The following is a 16618-nucleotide window of genomic DNA, read 5'->3' on the forward strand; positions in this document are numbered from 1 at the left end:
AACAGAACAAATCAAGTCTTGAAGCAAAAATTAAAGTTTTAATATCAAACATAGGGCATGAGAAATCTAGCAAAGTCTGTAAGAATTACCGTGAAAGTCAGACATACTGAATTATAGACTATTTACAAGGTGCAAGTTATTAAAGAACATGGATTTTACTTTCACCAAAAATTATCACTGCGTAAAATTAATGCAAAATAACTTCTCTTCTTTAAGGATAAAATGGTGATGTGAAAGTTATTATTTCCAAACATGCATTGTAGATCAAAAGGGTACTTGCAAGCAACTTGTTCATAAAAGTCAGCATATAGTTTGCAATCTTAAACCAGTGGTACAGTAATAATAGTGTATCATACAAAAAATGAGCATTTCAACAACTGAACAACTTTAGAAATCCTGTAACCTTTTTTCCATCTACACAGTATAAGATAGGATGTTAAACAAATGTTTCCAGTGTTCCAGGAATTTTCAGATCCAATGGTTATGCTATATGGTTTCTGATAGCTACAAATAAACACTATTGATTAACATAATAGCCCAAACTAGCAATGCTATATTACAAAAACAAAAAAAACAAACTAATGAAAATGTTCAGTATCAAACTATGTGACATTATAACTACTCATTAACAGCAACCAAACAACAGACACAAGTAACTGAATGTAGAGTTCAAAGGTCACACTAGACTCTCATGAGAGAGTACCTAACCAACTTGATGTGACATAGATAAGCAGGTAAAATGATATAAAATATAAAGATGCACTATCAGAACTGACGTTAGGACCTGATTCTTCATCAAACCAAGTGAATCAATTCATGCAGGATAAAAGCTATGAATAGTCCCATAGTATTGTTTAAGTATTTGTAAACTAACTTATGATAATTACTTCCACAAAAGGGACATACCCCCCACCATACCCCCTGCCTTCCCTCCCACTCATTAGCCTCGAAAAACAGTTCATCTCAACGAATCTATACACAATGAATAAAACACTAGTCAATTCCCTGAGTCTGAAGACGCCCTCTCCTCAACCTATGGTGCCCCGCTCCCCCCCCCCCTCACACCCTACCCCCACTTGTAATATGTTACAATACAATCAACATCCCCTTACATCTCCCTACCGCTTGGAAATACACAAAAATGACACACAAAGAGAAAGCCATTTGATCCAAAATGGAATTATTTGCCATAAGGATGATACCCATGGGTGTTGTTGCCCACCCTCTGTCCATATCCTGAGCCCCGCATTGGTCCTCCAGAGCTGTTGGGGTCCGGCACAGCGGTTTGTTGCTGCTGGGTCTGTTGTCCATAGTTGTTAGAAGTGTTTGCATATCCAGCACCATAACTACCTGTTTTCAACATACAATAAATCCAAATAACCAATAATTGTTGTTTACCAGTACTTCAAGCCTCAGGTTCGGTACAGATAAGAAACCACTGCAGAGCGTCCCCCAATCAACTTTTACACCTGGTTAGCATACGTCTTACAAAGAACAAACTGTTTTTGTTGCTAAAATGATTACTGGTGCCATGTTTTGTATGTTTAGTGAGGTTGCCATTCCTTTTCGTCACATATCATTTACCTTGTCACTTCAGGATTGTTGTACTAAAAAATTAATGTAAAACATGCACCAAGAGAACATTAGTCATATAATTTTGTCATTTTGAATCAAACATGCTTTTTCTAATAAATCTTTCATATTTGTGAGACAACTTCAAGTTTGTAGAACCTGTCAATACAGTCAGAATGAGGCAAATCTGAACTTGAGCTGTTTGAGAAAACAAGCTAAATGCATTGGTACTGGTACTACTGGTGTCTAGATGTGAAACCACTCATCCACAAAGCTAACCATCATTGGTACAGGTGTCTAGATGTGGAACAACTCATCCACAACGCTAACCACCATTGGTACAGGTGTCTAGATGTGGAACAACTCATCCACAAAGCTAACCATCTTTTGATCAGGTGCCTAGATGTGGAACAACTCATCCACAAAGCTAACCATCATTGGTACAGGTGGAGGTAGTTGAAAGTATTGAGGTATTCAACACACAAAATATGGAAAGAGAATGCAAAGAAATTGAGATGTTCTCCAATTCAACAGAATAGGTCAACACATATTAGACAAAAGTGACAACCACTTGCAATGGATTAGAGCATGGAAATCTCCAACTATGAATTCAAAGTTTCAGAAATTTAACTAGTTCTTCATTACCAGCAGATGATCGTTGGTGTTACTTTCCATAAAGTTCCATCCCCTCCCCCCCTCCCCCCACCACCTCATTCACTTGTCTAATTTGACACTCCTAACTTATCTGGAAATAAGGTGAATGACTAGACACTACAGTAAAGCAGTAACATTGGAGCAGTCTTTGGCACGCTTAACTTAATAGACAATACAGAAATTCTATAAAGACTGTATGTACCTACCTTGGGCGCTGTACCCAGTTGCAGCTTGGCTTCCATACTGACTTTGCTGGGGTTGTGTAGTTCCATAGGCTCCACTGTAATTTGCACTGTACCCTTGGTTGGCATCTAAGAGGCAAGTGAACAAAAAGAATACATTAAAATCTACATGACAAAGGAGAACACAATGCATTGGTAGAATCAATGACGAATCAATTGTCATATACTACAAGTCTACGGTTTCGTTGTACACGACAATTCCAACAGCCACATTACTTAGGCTGGTTTGTTGAACCCACCCCCCTCCCCCATCCCACATGCAGATTGATCAAATATTCCATGCTGATCTACTGGTGCAGTCCAGGGAATAATTGATCCTAACATGCAATTTCAAAACAGTATAATAGCAGTTATGCACACAGACTGAATTCAGAGACTTCAAAGCTGCCAATCAAAATCTCAACTCTTAATTAGTCCCTGTTCTCCTGATAGTTTAAGTAATACGAAGCTTATTTTTGTATACAAAATGACGTTAATGGGCTAGGGTAATTAGTCTACTTCCTCTGACAACAATCACCATACTTAATGGTCAAAATACCAATGACATTGGCTCCATCACCATCCTCTCTCCTCCCCTCAGCACCTCCCCCCCCCACCCACCCACCATTACCTCCTGGTTGATATTCTACAACTATGATTTCTGCTCATTAACTATGTATTGATAATAATTGCAAATGTTACGCTAAGCATTGTTCACATGCTCTTAAAACATACCAATTTGTAAAGACTTTTGTCAACTTGACTGGTCACTATTAATCCATCATGATGATGGGGAAAACCTACTCTCTCTCTCTCTCTCTCTCTCTCTCTAATAAGCGGAATTTTCCAAAACAGAAAAACTGGTATGAAAAATGTTGGCTTTTGTGAATGGTAGTTGTCTCATGATCTGTTACAACTGCATGATATCAATTAATTGACTTACTGTAGCCAGACTGAATGATATTAATCGACTCAAACTGTAGCCAAACTGCATGATATTAATGAATTGACTTACTGTAGGCAGCTCCTTGGCTATACTGGTCTCCATATCCTTGGGTTTGTGCACTGGTGTAACCGCCACCATACTGGCTGCTTGGCTGCTGTTGCTGCTGCTGTTGGCTGCTCCCATAACCTCCTCCGTAGCTTTGGTTCCACTGGCCACCACTGCTTTGGCCTCGACCATAACCGGCTTGGTTATAGTTACCTAAAATGAAACAATTTCCTCAGCAATTATTCTTCAAGACTGTAAAAGTTTTACAATGCTAGCTTATCTGTAAACCTTGACAACACATGCAAAGATGTTTAACAGCAAAAACTTAACTCAATTCAGAAATAAAAAATTCTGATTAATGAGTACAAAAGCTGCAAAGTTGAACCACTGCTAGGGGAAAATTCAATATAACAACAATTATGTTCTGAAGCAATATTAAATATCACAAAACTTTTCAAATCCTAGCCATATCAAACTTCACAAACTAGGGTCATGAGAGAAATGCATTTAAATTTCAGCCTCATCAAAGTTACACAAGCTAGGTCAATCAAGCATTCACATCATAGCCATATCAAAACTTGAGAAGCTAGATAAATCCAGGAAGCGTTCAAAACCTTATCAAAGACTTGGCAACCTCTAAAGGTCAATCGTGAAAAGAATCAAATTTCGGCCTATCCAAAGACTTGAAAACTAAGGTTAGTCGAGAAAAATATGCAAATTACAACCTTTTCAAAGACTTGACAACTTTATAAGAGGGAGAAGCATTTCAACCATAGACTTGTCACAACTTGACAATCCTGTTCAATTAAGAAAAACATTCAAGTCATTGAGCATTATCAAAGACTTGATTACCTAACTCAATCAAGACACACATTCAAGGTACAGCCTTGTCACACTCTTGACAACCTATGTCAATGCAAACATACCTTTAAGGTCACAGCATTATCAAAGACTTGATTACCTAACTCAATCAAGACATACATTCAAGGTACAGCCTTGTCACACTCTTGACAACCTATGTCAATGCAAACATGCCTTTAAGGTCACAGCATTATCAAAGACTTGACATTGTTTTCTATTCCTGACAGAGACTGGTAGATCCTATAAACCAAGTTAGTTCTTATCATTTGCTTCCTGTCTTCCTAGTAAATGCCTGTTGTATACATTTGGAAGAACTTGCAAGCATCTCAGTGTTTACTTTGTCAATATTTCTAACAGGTACTTCAAGAATAAACAGCGACTTGATTTACGTAAAACAAATCAATCCATCTGCTGTATGTGATTAATTTTGTTACCTTGTTCAAGTAGTGAGAGTGTGTGAGACCAGACCAAACTCACTCGATAAAACAAAGCTTAACTTTATAAGCACTACGGGTCAATGGGTCATGCATAGTGGTGATAGAATGTGCATGAATTTGTTTTCAGACTAATAAATATAAGACACTATTAAGATAAAAGATGTTTTTGCAAGTGTGTTCTTCATGATTTTGTGAAATATAAAGATTAGTGCATCAAGAATGAGAAGCCAATATAAACAACAAAATTCAAATATCCTCACTCCCCTCTCCCTCCCTTCTCACCTTAAAGCAAACACATTCACAAAATGGAAACAAGGTAACATGTCAGCTCAAAGAGAAAACTACTTCCTCCACCTCTCCTGACCCGACCACCTCTCCCTCGCACCCCCCCTCCCCTACCCTCCCTCCTTCAACCCATTCCAATCTTTCCCTTTTAATCTTACCATCAATGCTCATGCAAAAACAATGGAATCCAATCATTTAGATGTGATGCCATTTATGCCAATTCATTACAAGCAATTATCAGGTGGTGAAAAACATTTTCTCTGTGCCAAAGTCTTTAAAATAATGTTATCCCAAAATGAAAGATATTATACGGTGATAATGATGATGATTGTGCTTAGCGTATTGCAGCGATAAGACTTCTCATGATTACAACTGCACACACTCGTGAGAGTTGAGAAAGAACCCGACCTTTACTTATGTTTACAAGTTGACTAAGTGTCTCTCAGTTACATTAAAAAAAAAAACTAATGCTTCAAGGTGGAACTTAGATTTACAAGATGAAACTCACCGATACAGAGAATGTTAATGGAACTTATTGTATTATGTCGTTGTGACACATTTTTGGTATTTACCTGGAGCCAGATGAAAAAGCTTTCCACAACCATATGAAAACATCTACAGAGATGAGTGCTACGAGTTTGCAGACTAGACGGTTAACGACCACCACAATTGGCACCTCTGTTATTTGTTTGGCTAATTAGATGTTCTAAGTTGATGTTAATTAATCATTACATTACTGTTGTTACATGAAGCGAGAGAAGAGAATCAAGCCTCTTCATACCTCCTCAACAGATGAGATTTTATAATAAAGATCGGCCCCTTAAGGATCCCATACACAATACCATGATGATAGCAGAGGCACTCTTAGTGTAAAACATGATAAAAATGCAGATGTGACAAGAGAAATGCAAAAGTCAGTTCAATTTTTCACCAAGATGGAATTGAAGAATATGGTTGTTAAACCTTCCAGACAAAGGCAAATAAATATTCTTATTATAAAATATTAAGTGCCGGGTCACTGATGAATGCCAGGGAGACCCCTGCTTGTTGTTGATGAGGAAGGAGGGAGTACAGTGTATTTGAAGACAAGAGCTTTGGTGTGGTGATGATAACAACTACTCCCATAGTTTAGTTTAACACAGGAACAGAACAAAAGGGGAAGAAGTGTGACACCAAGCAATATTGCTCATGTGACATTACTGTAACGAGAGAGATCAAATTGTTACATTTAAGGCTAAACGTGAGAAATTGCAATTTTGTCCTGAAAGGCATCTCCCAACTTGGGTTGCAAGAAAAATTTGGTGAAGGCAAAAAAAATAAAAAATGAAGCAAACAGATCCAATGTACAGTTATGCTCCCTTTCATGCAGTAGTAGTAGCAGCAGCTGAAGACCAGCAGAGAAGGGAATAACTCACCCATTGGTGTCTGCTGCCCCCATACTCCACCTACAACAACCATGAAGACATGTTAAATTGACTTTGTACATTGACACAGAGATGAATCCCTACCAATAGTGTATACTGACTACATGCATGGACTTAAAAAGTAAAAACCATTTGTATAGTTTAGTGTGCAGGAGTCAACAACTGTACTACTTCTCCTATGTTAACGAACCATATTGATTCCTCAACCTGCATGTTACATGTTAAAGACTATTGTCTTTAACATATCTGGCAATGACCCATTGGAATCACCATTCTACAGTTATCAACAAAAAAACCCACAGTGAACGATGTAGGATAAGACAGAACAGAGATGTACATTTGTCTCTTTCCCGATAAAATGTGAACTTACTCATCGGCTGCTGTTGACCACCCCATGCTCCAGCTGAAAAAGATGGAAGCAAGGCACATATACTGTGAACATTTCTAACAAACAGGAAAGTAAAGGCAAGTAGGCAGAAGTCAAACTAGTTTCCTCATTACTTTCAGAGTTTCGCTTTAGCTGATAACTTCCTTCAAACTTCTTTGCCATACCTTCCTTCCCCCCCCCCCCCCGGCGTTTTTTGTTGTTTTCGTAACGTGTTAGCAATGTGTGACCATACTTGTTCAAACCAATACACCATCACAAACCAGGGATACATCTACCAGCTACTCTCAGAATGTCAGTTTGATTACTGGCAGTGTCTTCATTCACCTGAAATGCAATCTCCAGATGGATGAAGACACAATCTTCACATGTATCCTAATAATGACCTAATTAAAGCAGGATTCCTGAAATGCAATCTCCAGATGGATGAAGACACAATCTTCACATGTATCCTAATAATGACCTAATTAAAGCAGGACTCTCGGTTTGACTTCCAGTGACATGGCAGTTTCTTCATATTGTACTGTATTGTGATCTCTCACCTGAACTTTCGCAATTTGTCGTTATTTTACTCACTTTCTGTCCACAAACAGAAGTAAAAGAACAATTTGTCCCTTTCTGTTATTCTAATGTTTGTGTGTGTTTCTTAGTGTGAATCTTCCTGCAGCAGATGATTCCTGATCTGAATCTCAATATCTGTTACAGCAAGCATTCATCTTCTACTACAATGAGCCGCCACTCATCTCCTCCTCACCCAGGTGTTCCTTACCATTGTTGTATTGGTATCCATCTCCCTGTCCTCCCTGAGCCTGCCAGTTACCCCCTCCTTGGCCACCAAAACCACCTCCTTGTCCACCTCCTCCTCCATAGCCAAATCCATTGCCTCTTCCTCCATCTGGGCCCTGGAACCTGTACCGGTGTTCAGCTGCCTTACACTCAACCTATACAAACCAAGTTCAAAACAGGAGGTCATGTTAGTCTAATAGCCTTGCCTTTTTCTATTTTACTGATAGAGATTGCTAATAACTTAACATGACATTAGCTTTAACACCCTAACTAAATGAATGAATAATCACTCCTCATTGAAATAGTTCTCACTATCTGAAAAACCCTCCATGAAAAGGTTTTTTTACCTTTTCCTTTTTCTAATTGCATTTTGGAAGCGAAGGGAGAACCTTGATTGGACTTTCTTTGGTTTGATACTGATCTATTTATATTTCCAAACACAGATCAGAATCTATGCAGCATCACCCTTCTCATTGGTAAGACCTTCTTCTCTCATTACCACTATATCAACTAACTTATTAAACAACACTATTATGAAATTGTTGAAGAGGTACATCAGAAATGAGGAGGTGGCTATTCATTACCATCATTTACACTTAAACTAATCAGGAATTACATATGGTAGATGGATTAACCAATGTTGATGCGTAAATTAATACACCAATAGTTTGTTTAGCTTAGTTATTATTGTGAAGGCAGCACACATAGCATAATAAATAGGCAGTGCATGTATGAACAGGCAGTAATGTTGCCATTGACTTTCTAGAGAGTGGTATCATGTACTGTAATATCCACCATAGGCAACTGTATGAGGATCATTATTCACACAATAACAAATTTACATTTCCTGGGCAAAAAACCCCAACTAGATTATCCACACTCGATACAAACTGCATAATTATTTCCAGGAGGGTTATTATTGTTTGTATGTTTGTTTCATCCTGGGAGGCATATTTGGTACACTATGTGTGCTCTTCACATAACTAGGACACATATGATATGTTTTATCCTGGGAGGCATATTTGGTACACTATGTGTGCTCTTCACATAACTAAGACACATATGATTAGAAAAATATCTCTAACTTCAATACATTTCCCGTACATTCTTAAATAAGTCTAAGCTTCCTGTAATTCCTCCAGCCTTATTATTGTGACTGGCGGAGAGTACCAGAATGTGCTCACAATGTATGTTACTTAACAATGCTTAATCTTTATCATTAGGCTAACTTAATTTATATTCTGAGAAATTATTACTTGTGTACCTTAAATGTAATCATCAGTTTGTTTTGCAGAGATATTCCCTGAGACTGCTCCATGTTAGTGTGACGACATGAAGATGTCTCCCTCCCCCAACCCCCCCCCCCACCCCCCAACAGATAGTCAACAATGTGTCATTGAAGAAGATCCAGGCAAAGTAGTTGATATCAAAAGCTAACGATGGAATCCATCTATTTAATACAACTTATTCACTAATTACCAAATCAACTGAAATATACCAAGATTAAAGATATAGATTTATATGTATATATATATGGAAGGTAGTCGACTCATCATCTAAAATGGAAGTTATATCAAATAATATTACTTTATAAAACCAACATTCCAACTTCTAACCTACAATTTTAAAAGCCTGCACTTGGCACTTTGAAAAGACGTTTTTTTCTCCTGTTTTAAGTACTGACACCTAATATAATATAAACTTAAACAATAGACGTATCTGGTAAATTACAGGCAACAGTACAGCTACAACGAGAAGGGGAAAGGTAAATAATAAAAAAAGTAATAACCAAAGGTTCCTTGGAGCATTCTGATAGTTTCATGCAAAAACTTAAAAACCTTTAATGTCTGTGCTTTACGTTACATATTACAAGCACTTACCATGTCAAAACTACATGCAAATGTTAAGACCATTATCCCCAAACTAACTTTTAACTGTTAACTTAAAAAGTTAAACACTTTTTGTTTATAACAGTAAGAAACAACATCGTTCTTTGATAGTGGACATAATGAGGTAACTTTTCCTTTACTTGAATAGTTTTCATGTTTTTAAAACTTTGTTCTTGCTTTTTTAATCAATGTTTACATTAAGAAAGGAAAGTACTAGTAAATAAAATATAAAAATTAAAAAAAAAACAGATTTTGTTTGGTTCTTAGAGAGATATTACATCTGACCTCAGTATGCTCCAAGCCCTTATGAATGAACAGTACTTTAAAACGTATACTTAGTCTTTTAAACTTAGTCCATTTACACTTTTGCCATCGCATTGCACAAAGCGTTCATCAATGAGCTTCTGGACAGGTTCGGCCGTGGCGAAGGTGACGAAAGCAAATCCTAAGCAGGAAGGTATAGTGTCGTTTACTTAATACATCAAATAAAATGGCATCCAAAAAAGACACATCAAGGATGAAAGTCCACCTCCACTTTGATTTTCATTACATCTCCAGTGCACTTTAGCATTTGCTCATTTTAACCCCCTCTTTTTCCCCATTTTTACATTCCTCTGTCTTCTCCCAACCACAAACAGAAGTTTCACTAGAACATCCTTACTCCCAGAATTTGTCATGAAGAAGATGTTTTACAAGAAATTTTAAAACCGGTATTTTTCTAACCAGCTATTTTAGTTTTCAACAATTGCATACAGTTTGTTTTTTTGAACAACCGTACGGTTCATTTGCTTTCCTTCTTTATTTATTTATGTTTTTACTAGAATTCTACCTCCACTTTATCTCGTTCAAATACTGAATGCAGCAGGGCTTTTGTACAGGTCAACAGAGCAAAACAGACTATTTGACAGTAGTGTGCAGAAATACTTTTACAATCGAAAATCTATGCCAAACCAAAATGTGGTGGTTCCAACCCAGTGACTTTTAATTCATAAGAATTACGAAACTTCATTACCTATGGAAAACAAAACTGAGAAATAGTACTCATTTAAATAATTGGTAAATTAAAACAATACTTTAAAAAGAAAAACACATATCACATGACACTTAAAAAATTGGTTATACGTAACATGTTGTTTTTTAAAGTAAATTGAGACAACCCAAGTTTCCACAAATCATCACTCCAAAAACAACCTTCCATTCTCTCATACCATTGTACAAAACATTAAGAAAAATTGCTTCAGATTAAACTTTTGGTGGATAGCAATCATGGAATTATTTACATTTTTCAAAGCAGCGTTGATTTGATATCCACTTTTATTCATTTGTTTATCAAAATATAGTGAAATGCACCGTTTCTGTGTACTAAAACCGTAAACAATTCTGCACAGTCCCTCGTGATATCTGCCAACTTTTGGACACGTTCATGTAAACTTGTTTTAGTACTACATGCTGTATTTTCAAAATGGTCTTATATGTTATATCTTTGTGTAATAATTCATTAAGATAGTGAGGGAAACTAAATAATGCAATAAAAGTACTTTCATATTCAAAAGATATATATGAGAAAACAAAAGTCACAAATTTATGTACAAAACTGGTCCTTACAGCTGCAGTTTGCATGAAGGTGTAACTTTTTATGTTATTGACCAATCCATGCATATAATATTCAGTCATAAATAAGATACTATACCCTCCAACCTGACTTTAAATATGTAAATGGGGCCATATCCATTTGATTACTCTCAGTATTCAAGACTTCAATCATAATTTACAGAAATAATAATTCACTTCCTAAATTATGGCACTTCCAGGCACCAGAATGTAGTAACTTCAACACAAAAATTGCAGATTCAAAAGGCCTTGTCATACTTCCTGGGACTAAGAATACAAAACATCTTCCCTTGTAGGAAAATGAATTGATGGTGAATATGAGGAAGTGTGGGGGGGGGAGAGATTTGGTAATTAAATGGAGTCTATATGTGTAATTCAAAATGCTTACATGCTACTTGTGGTGTGCTGTGTTCTTCATTTTATGTTGTTCAAAACTAGAACCATCATTTTGTTCCTTTCTTTCAATTTCATATTAGACTTTAATCTTTTAATAATGCTAAACTAACATCCCCTTAACACCATCTATTATCATTTCAATTATTCACTTCCTAAGCTTTTTACTAGCACCTTTTGCTTAAAATTATCAAGTTTTTTTAAAAACAAGTTGATTAAGTTTAAAGATTTTTTTTAATAGGTATAGCTTTTAATAGTTTAAAGACAATCTTTCCTACAAAAAGAAATGAAAAATTTGTTCATTCTGAAACTTAATGATATTTTTTTTACACTAACATTAATTATTTAACCTTGGACCTAAAAGCACAAAAGGACAACTGCTAAATTGTCAAAGAAAGGACATTAAGATCTACAAACAAATAATACTGTGTAACACATTGAAACACGTCACTAAAATACCAGCACAATCTCTAACCATACACGGTAAGTTCAAGTGAGTTTCATTACCTAACACCCCAAACTCAAATAAAGAAAAACAAAAAAATTCTATTTTAAGTATTTTGTACCATTCTTCTACCAAAATAGAAGTGTATGCAGACTAAAACAAAAGGGCTCCCTTCCCTGCTAAGATTTAACAAAAGAAACCCCACAATCCATGACCTAAGCTACCTCTGTACATTAAGAAATTTGTTTAAAAGTTCAAGGAATCAAAATGAGATAGTCAATACTAACATAAATGACATAAATATGTAAAAAAAAAACATATTTAAACTTTTATGGACGATTTGGAATACTCAATGAAACGTTTTAATTTTTAAAATTATGATGAAATATTACTGACTCTGTCCTCCAGGAGCTAACAGACTAAAAAGTTGTTTGCCATCTTTAAATTGCATGGAAGTATAACTTGAATTCTGAGATATGACATTATCAGTGCAAAAAACAAAAGAAATTTAGTTTACCTTTAATCAGAGCAATATCATACAACAACTCCCTTACCTCTCAAGTTGCCAGTATTTCTGTCCTTCATAATCTTCACATGCTGGACCTGGTAGGGTTAAAGCATAGAGTTCATAGTATCATCATGTGTTATGCATACTAATCCACTAGAAAGGAAAACAACTTGAAATGGTCAATCATCACTTCTGACACAAACAACTTTTGTGCATGCTACAAATTGCTGAAAGGTTTCAAAAAAAGTTTTGACAACTTTAAGTGGCCATTATCTGACTTTCTAGCATATTTAGGGCAAGTACTGATGACCTTTGACATGAAGACTACTCACATTGAGTAGGCAGTCCTTAACTTAACAGTGATAAGTTTGTAAACATTTTAATGTATCTGGTGCCAAAGATGGACATTTTTACCAAAACTACTGGATGTTGCTCAAAATGAGATTACAAACTAAGACATATTCCTAGACTTCTGCCAAAACAGACAAATTTGAGAATATCTGAATATTCAACAGTCTTCTGAAAGTTAGTCACACAATCTTATTGTTTATTAGCATGGCCAAGGTTAAACAAAAGCTAATCTGAAACTAACAAGTTTAACCTTCCCAGTATGTGATATAAAACTTAATAAATCCAAGAACCCTTTATTTTATAGGATGCTAATATCAGCAGTTTTGAATATTTGTTTAATAAAAAATGCCATAAAGATACTTAATATTTATCACAGTGTTAATCTATTCAAGCTTTCCACATCATAGGATCAGGATGTTTACAACAAATGGCACACGAATGCGTGTCAATAAGTCACAGATTAATTTATACGAGGAAATCAGGCATAGTAGATGAAATGTTACTCACTTCTCCGTAGGCACTGAAACTGTTCTTCAGTGTTTCCTCACTACATGTCTGTGGCAAACCTCCTACAAAGATCTTATTTGGAGAATCAGGCTGACCTGCCCCATCCTGCTTCTGCTGGGAATCCCTCTGACGACATGCTTTTACATCCAGCTACAATAAAAACAGAATATTATCAAATGAATTTAAATAAATATTAAAAAAAATATATATATATACATTATTTAACATTAATTTTTGGAATTTAGTGTGTGATATCGATAAAACTATCTGGTTTATTCTGTGAGAATCCATACAACTTGATGGTATCTTTCTATTACAAACTTGCTGCATTGTACAAAACATATGAGAGGTACACAATGGGGCCATTGCCCACCTGCTTCATGATAGATAAGATACCTGAAGCATGATCTTTAAAAATTGCCCTAGAAACAATATGAGTCACCACATGAGAATAAAGCAAATGATGTAATAAAATGCAAACACCATTGAACACTCACCGTTTTACCATTAAGAACAAGAGGTTCTGGATCGTTGAGGAGTTCTTCAGCACTTGATGGATCCCTGAATTTGACAAATCCAAAGCCTCTGTTACGATCCGGCATGGTAGCATCTTTCATGAGAACAATATCGTCGATTTGTCCTTTGTTTTCAAACAAACTGCGGAATTCCTCTGGGTGAACAAAAAGAGTGGAGTCCTGATTTTAGAGTCTCAAAACGTAAACAAAAGATGCCAATTTATACAAAAAAAAAAAAAAAAAAAAATCTCAATTATTTACCAAGGAGAAAGATCTCTTGAAATACGCTAGCATTTGTGGTCAAAACTACAATACAGTTCAATTAACACATTTTCTGTCTGGACAATGTATTACTAATAAAGTGGAAATCAGCATAGTGAGTGGACTACTCCCAAGACACACAAGGCCTAAAACTGTAGAATAAATTGAAACTGATCAGTCGCAACAATTTTCTGAGTTGTCCTGTACATATATTATAGCAGAGTCTAAGTCAATAATTCATCCATTATTAATGCAATGTTCCATTTTAAAGGCATTTTGATCAAACACATTGACCGGTTAATAATGCACCCAGTGAATAATTTAGTACTCAAAGTTTGTGAAGCAGTTTTGAGGCCTCTGAATTCCAAAGTTATACAAAACACAATAGATCCAATCCTGTGAACAAAAACACAGCTACACATATATCTTTGTATTTGTACAGCAATTTGCCCTAATGCGATACTGGATAAATTATACCCTAGTACCCATCACACTTAATCCAACCACCCCAATCATCTGTAACCACTGTGAGTACCATAGTATGACAAACTTGATCTACAGTATAGGTCTACATAGGCTAAATAAATGTCAATTACAATATCAAAACACCTGAAATTAACAACTGTACAAGGAAGTAACTTTACCTGGCCTTGTATTTTTATCAACACCTCCAATAAACAATTTTCTGAAATACAAAAAAGAAAAGAAGATTCATTGAATAAATTAAGAAACTGCTTATCTAGCTGTAAAAATCCTGTGCACGCAAATGACTTGGCCCGAATGTTTAAAGGTAATCAGCCAGATGTTTCCAATATAGCAGAAACTTCTTTACGAAGAGACTAAATTAGCAACAACAACAAAGCAGGCCTAGCCTAGCATTAGACAGATAGGGCAAGGCACAGACTAATGTGTTGGGCCAAAGTCTACAACTTTGAAGACAAAAAAAATTAAAAGCATTGAAGTAGCCTACTGACAGAGCAGTTAGAAGAGAGGAAGTAAGAAGATGAGAGAACTGCATTCTTTGGTTATTTTTAGGGAGTAAGATCTCTAAATCCCCCAAAAAAGGGCAATACTGGGGGGAGGGTGTTAAAAGCTTAAATAAAAAACACAATTTGATCACACATAGCTGAATGGATTCAAACTCATGAAATATGTAACTCTGCTTCGCTGCAAAAGGTTTAGGTTGCTTGCTGTATCGTTGCTTGTAATATCTGAAGATGCGTCAATTACGGAGGTACGTCAATTATGAAGCCTTTACTATACTACTCTTACGGACCTGAGAATGAAAGTAATTTCATATGTGAAGCATTGTTTTCAGTATAGCCTAATATAAGAAATGACCTGACTAGGCAACTGTAATTATGTAAAAAAACTCTACATAAGGGTAGAGAGATGTGAAGGGTAATTCTCAAAGAAGGCTAGGCCTAGGTGCTGTGGCCAAGTGGATATATGCGGTGGCATTTGAAGCAATGAGGCTTAGCAATCCGGAGGTTCCGGGTTGATACCTTACACAGTAAGGTAGGTTTTTCATCCAAGGGCAATCTACGATACTTCAATATGAAGTTCGAGTTAAAATGTTGAATTGGAAGCCAAATGACTTGTAAGTTGTAATCCATAACATAGGTCTAAGCCCTTGCGGGTTTTCCCACATGTGGTCACTTAAGGATCATAAAACTAACTACTGATTATTTTTACTATAGAGCCTAAACATAATTTGAGGAAAATAAAACATTAATTGTCCGACTCGTGAAGAATTGGACTTGCTAGCAGATTCTTAATCCGATTAATGGTATAATATAACTTACACTACAGTTACAGGAATATACTAGGCCTAGCCTAATCGATACTGTGTTGTACACATTGGCTTACACTACTACAAAGAATGGCTTAGATTTTATAGCCTAACGTTCATCAAGTGTACCTTAGTCAAAAGCCTAACCAAGAGACCAAAACGAGGAAGAGTCTATTAAAATTGCAATTATTAAAGGCATAAGCCATACTAAATTTGGCAAACACACTCAAAGAGCATGCTCCAGGGAAATTTGGAACGTACCCGAGTTCTTCATCACCCATTGTTGCGATTTATTTGTAAAATGCTGGTAAATGTTCTTGAACCACACGGCTGTAAAATGGTTGAAGCTTTGAATGCGTCCGACGCATGTGAGTGACGTCAGAAAATCTTAATAATTTATTGAGCGCCGTTTGTTGTAATAGAAGTTTCACGCGTTACCGCGATAAAGCAGGATATAAGAACTTCCTGCTTTATGGTACCCCCTTAGTACCGTTCGACATAATATGAGAACTGTATCCCTAGTCAAAAAAAGTCTAGGCAGGGCTGAAGTCGAGTCCTGAAATTGAGGCTCCGAGCCCGAGTTAGACAATGCGATTCTTCAACATAAACTGTCTCATTAGGTAGGTACTGCACTTCATCAATTATAATTCATTTTCTCTCGAAAACCAAATGTTGAGTACTACTGGATTCAGATTCTTGGTCCTCCCCTCTTAATTATTTGTATGAAAGA

At 36.1% G+C, this 16618-nt stretch overlaps 1 protein-coding gene across 7 annotated transcripts; it reads right to left on the reverse strand.

Moving 5' to 3' along the window:
- Positions 1-16: 16 nt before the first annotated feature.
- LOC139978889 (DAZ-associated protein 1-like) lies at positions 17-16282 on the reverse strand. 7 transcript variants are annotated; one of them, XM_071989435.1, is made up of 12 exons: positions 16150-16280; positions 14741-14781; positions 13818-13990; positions 13321-13470; positions 12509-12557; positions 9868-9950; positions 7600-7771; positions 6816-6848; positions 6437-6466; positions 3463-3651; positions 2429-2537; positions 17-1346 (listed from the first exon to the last, which is right to left on the reverse strand). In XM_071989435.1, exons 1-12 carry the CDS (start codon positions 16167-16169, stop codon positions 1181-1183), a joined length of 1215 nt encoding a protein of 404 aa, XP_071845536.1. In that variant the 5' UTR covers positions 16170-16280; the 3' UTR covers positions 17-1180. The 7 variants fall into 7 exon arrangements, with proteins under 7 accessions (XP_071845536.1, XP_071845538.1, XP_071845537.1 ...); XM_071989439.1 differs by having other exon boundaries at positions 1264-1607; positions 2433-2537; positions 16150-16282; XM_071989440.1 differs by having other exon boundaries at positions 1264-1350; positions 16150-16282.
- Between the last annotated feature and the right edge of the window lie 336 nt (positions 16283-16618).

This window comes from Apostichopus japonicus, chromosome 13, assembly GCF_037975245.1.
Source record: "Apostichopus japonicus isolate 1M-3 chromosome 13, ASM3797524v1, whole genome shotgun sequence".
Classification (NCBI taxonomy): domain Eukaryota; kingdom Metazoa; phylum Echinodermata; class Holothuroidea; order Aspidochirotida; family Stichopodidae; genus Apostichopus; species Apostichopus japonicus.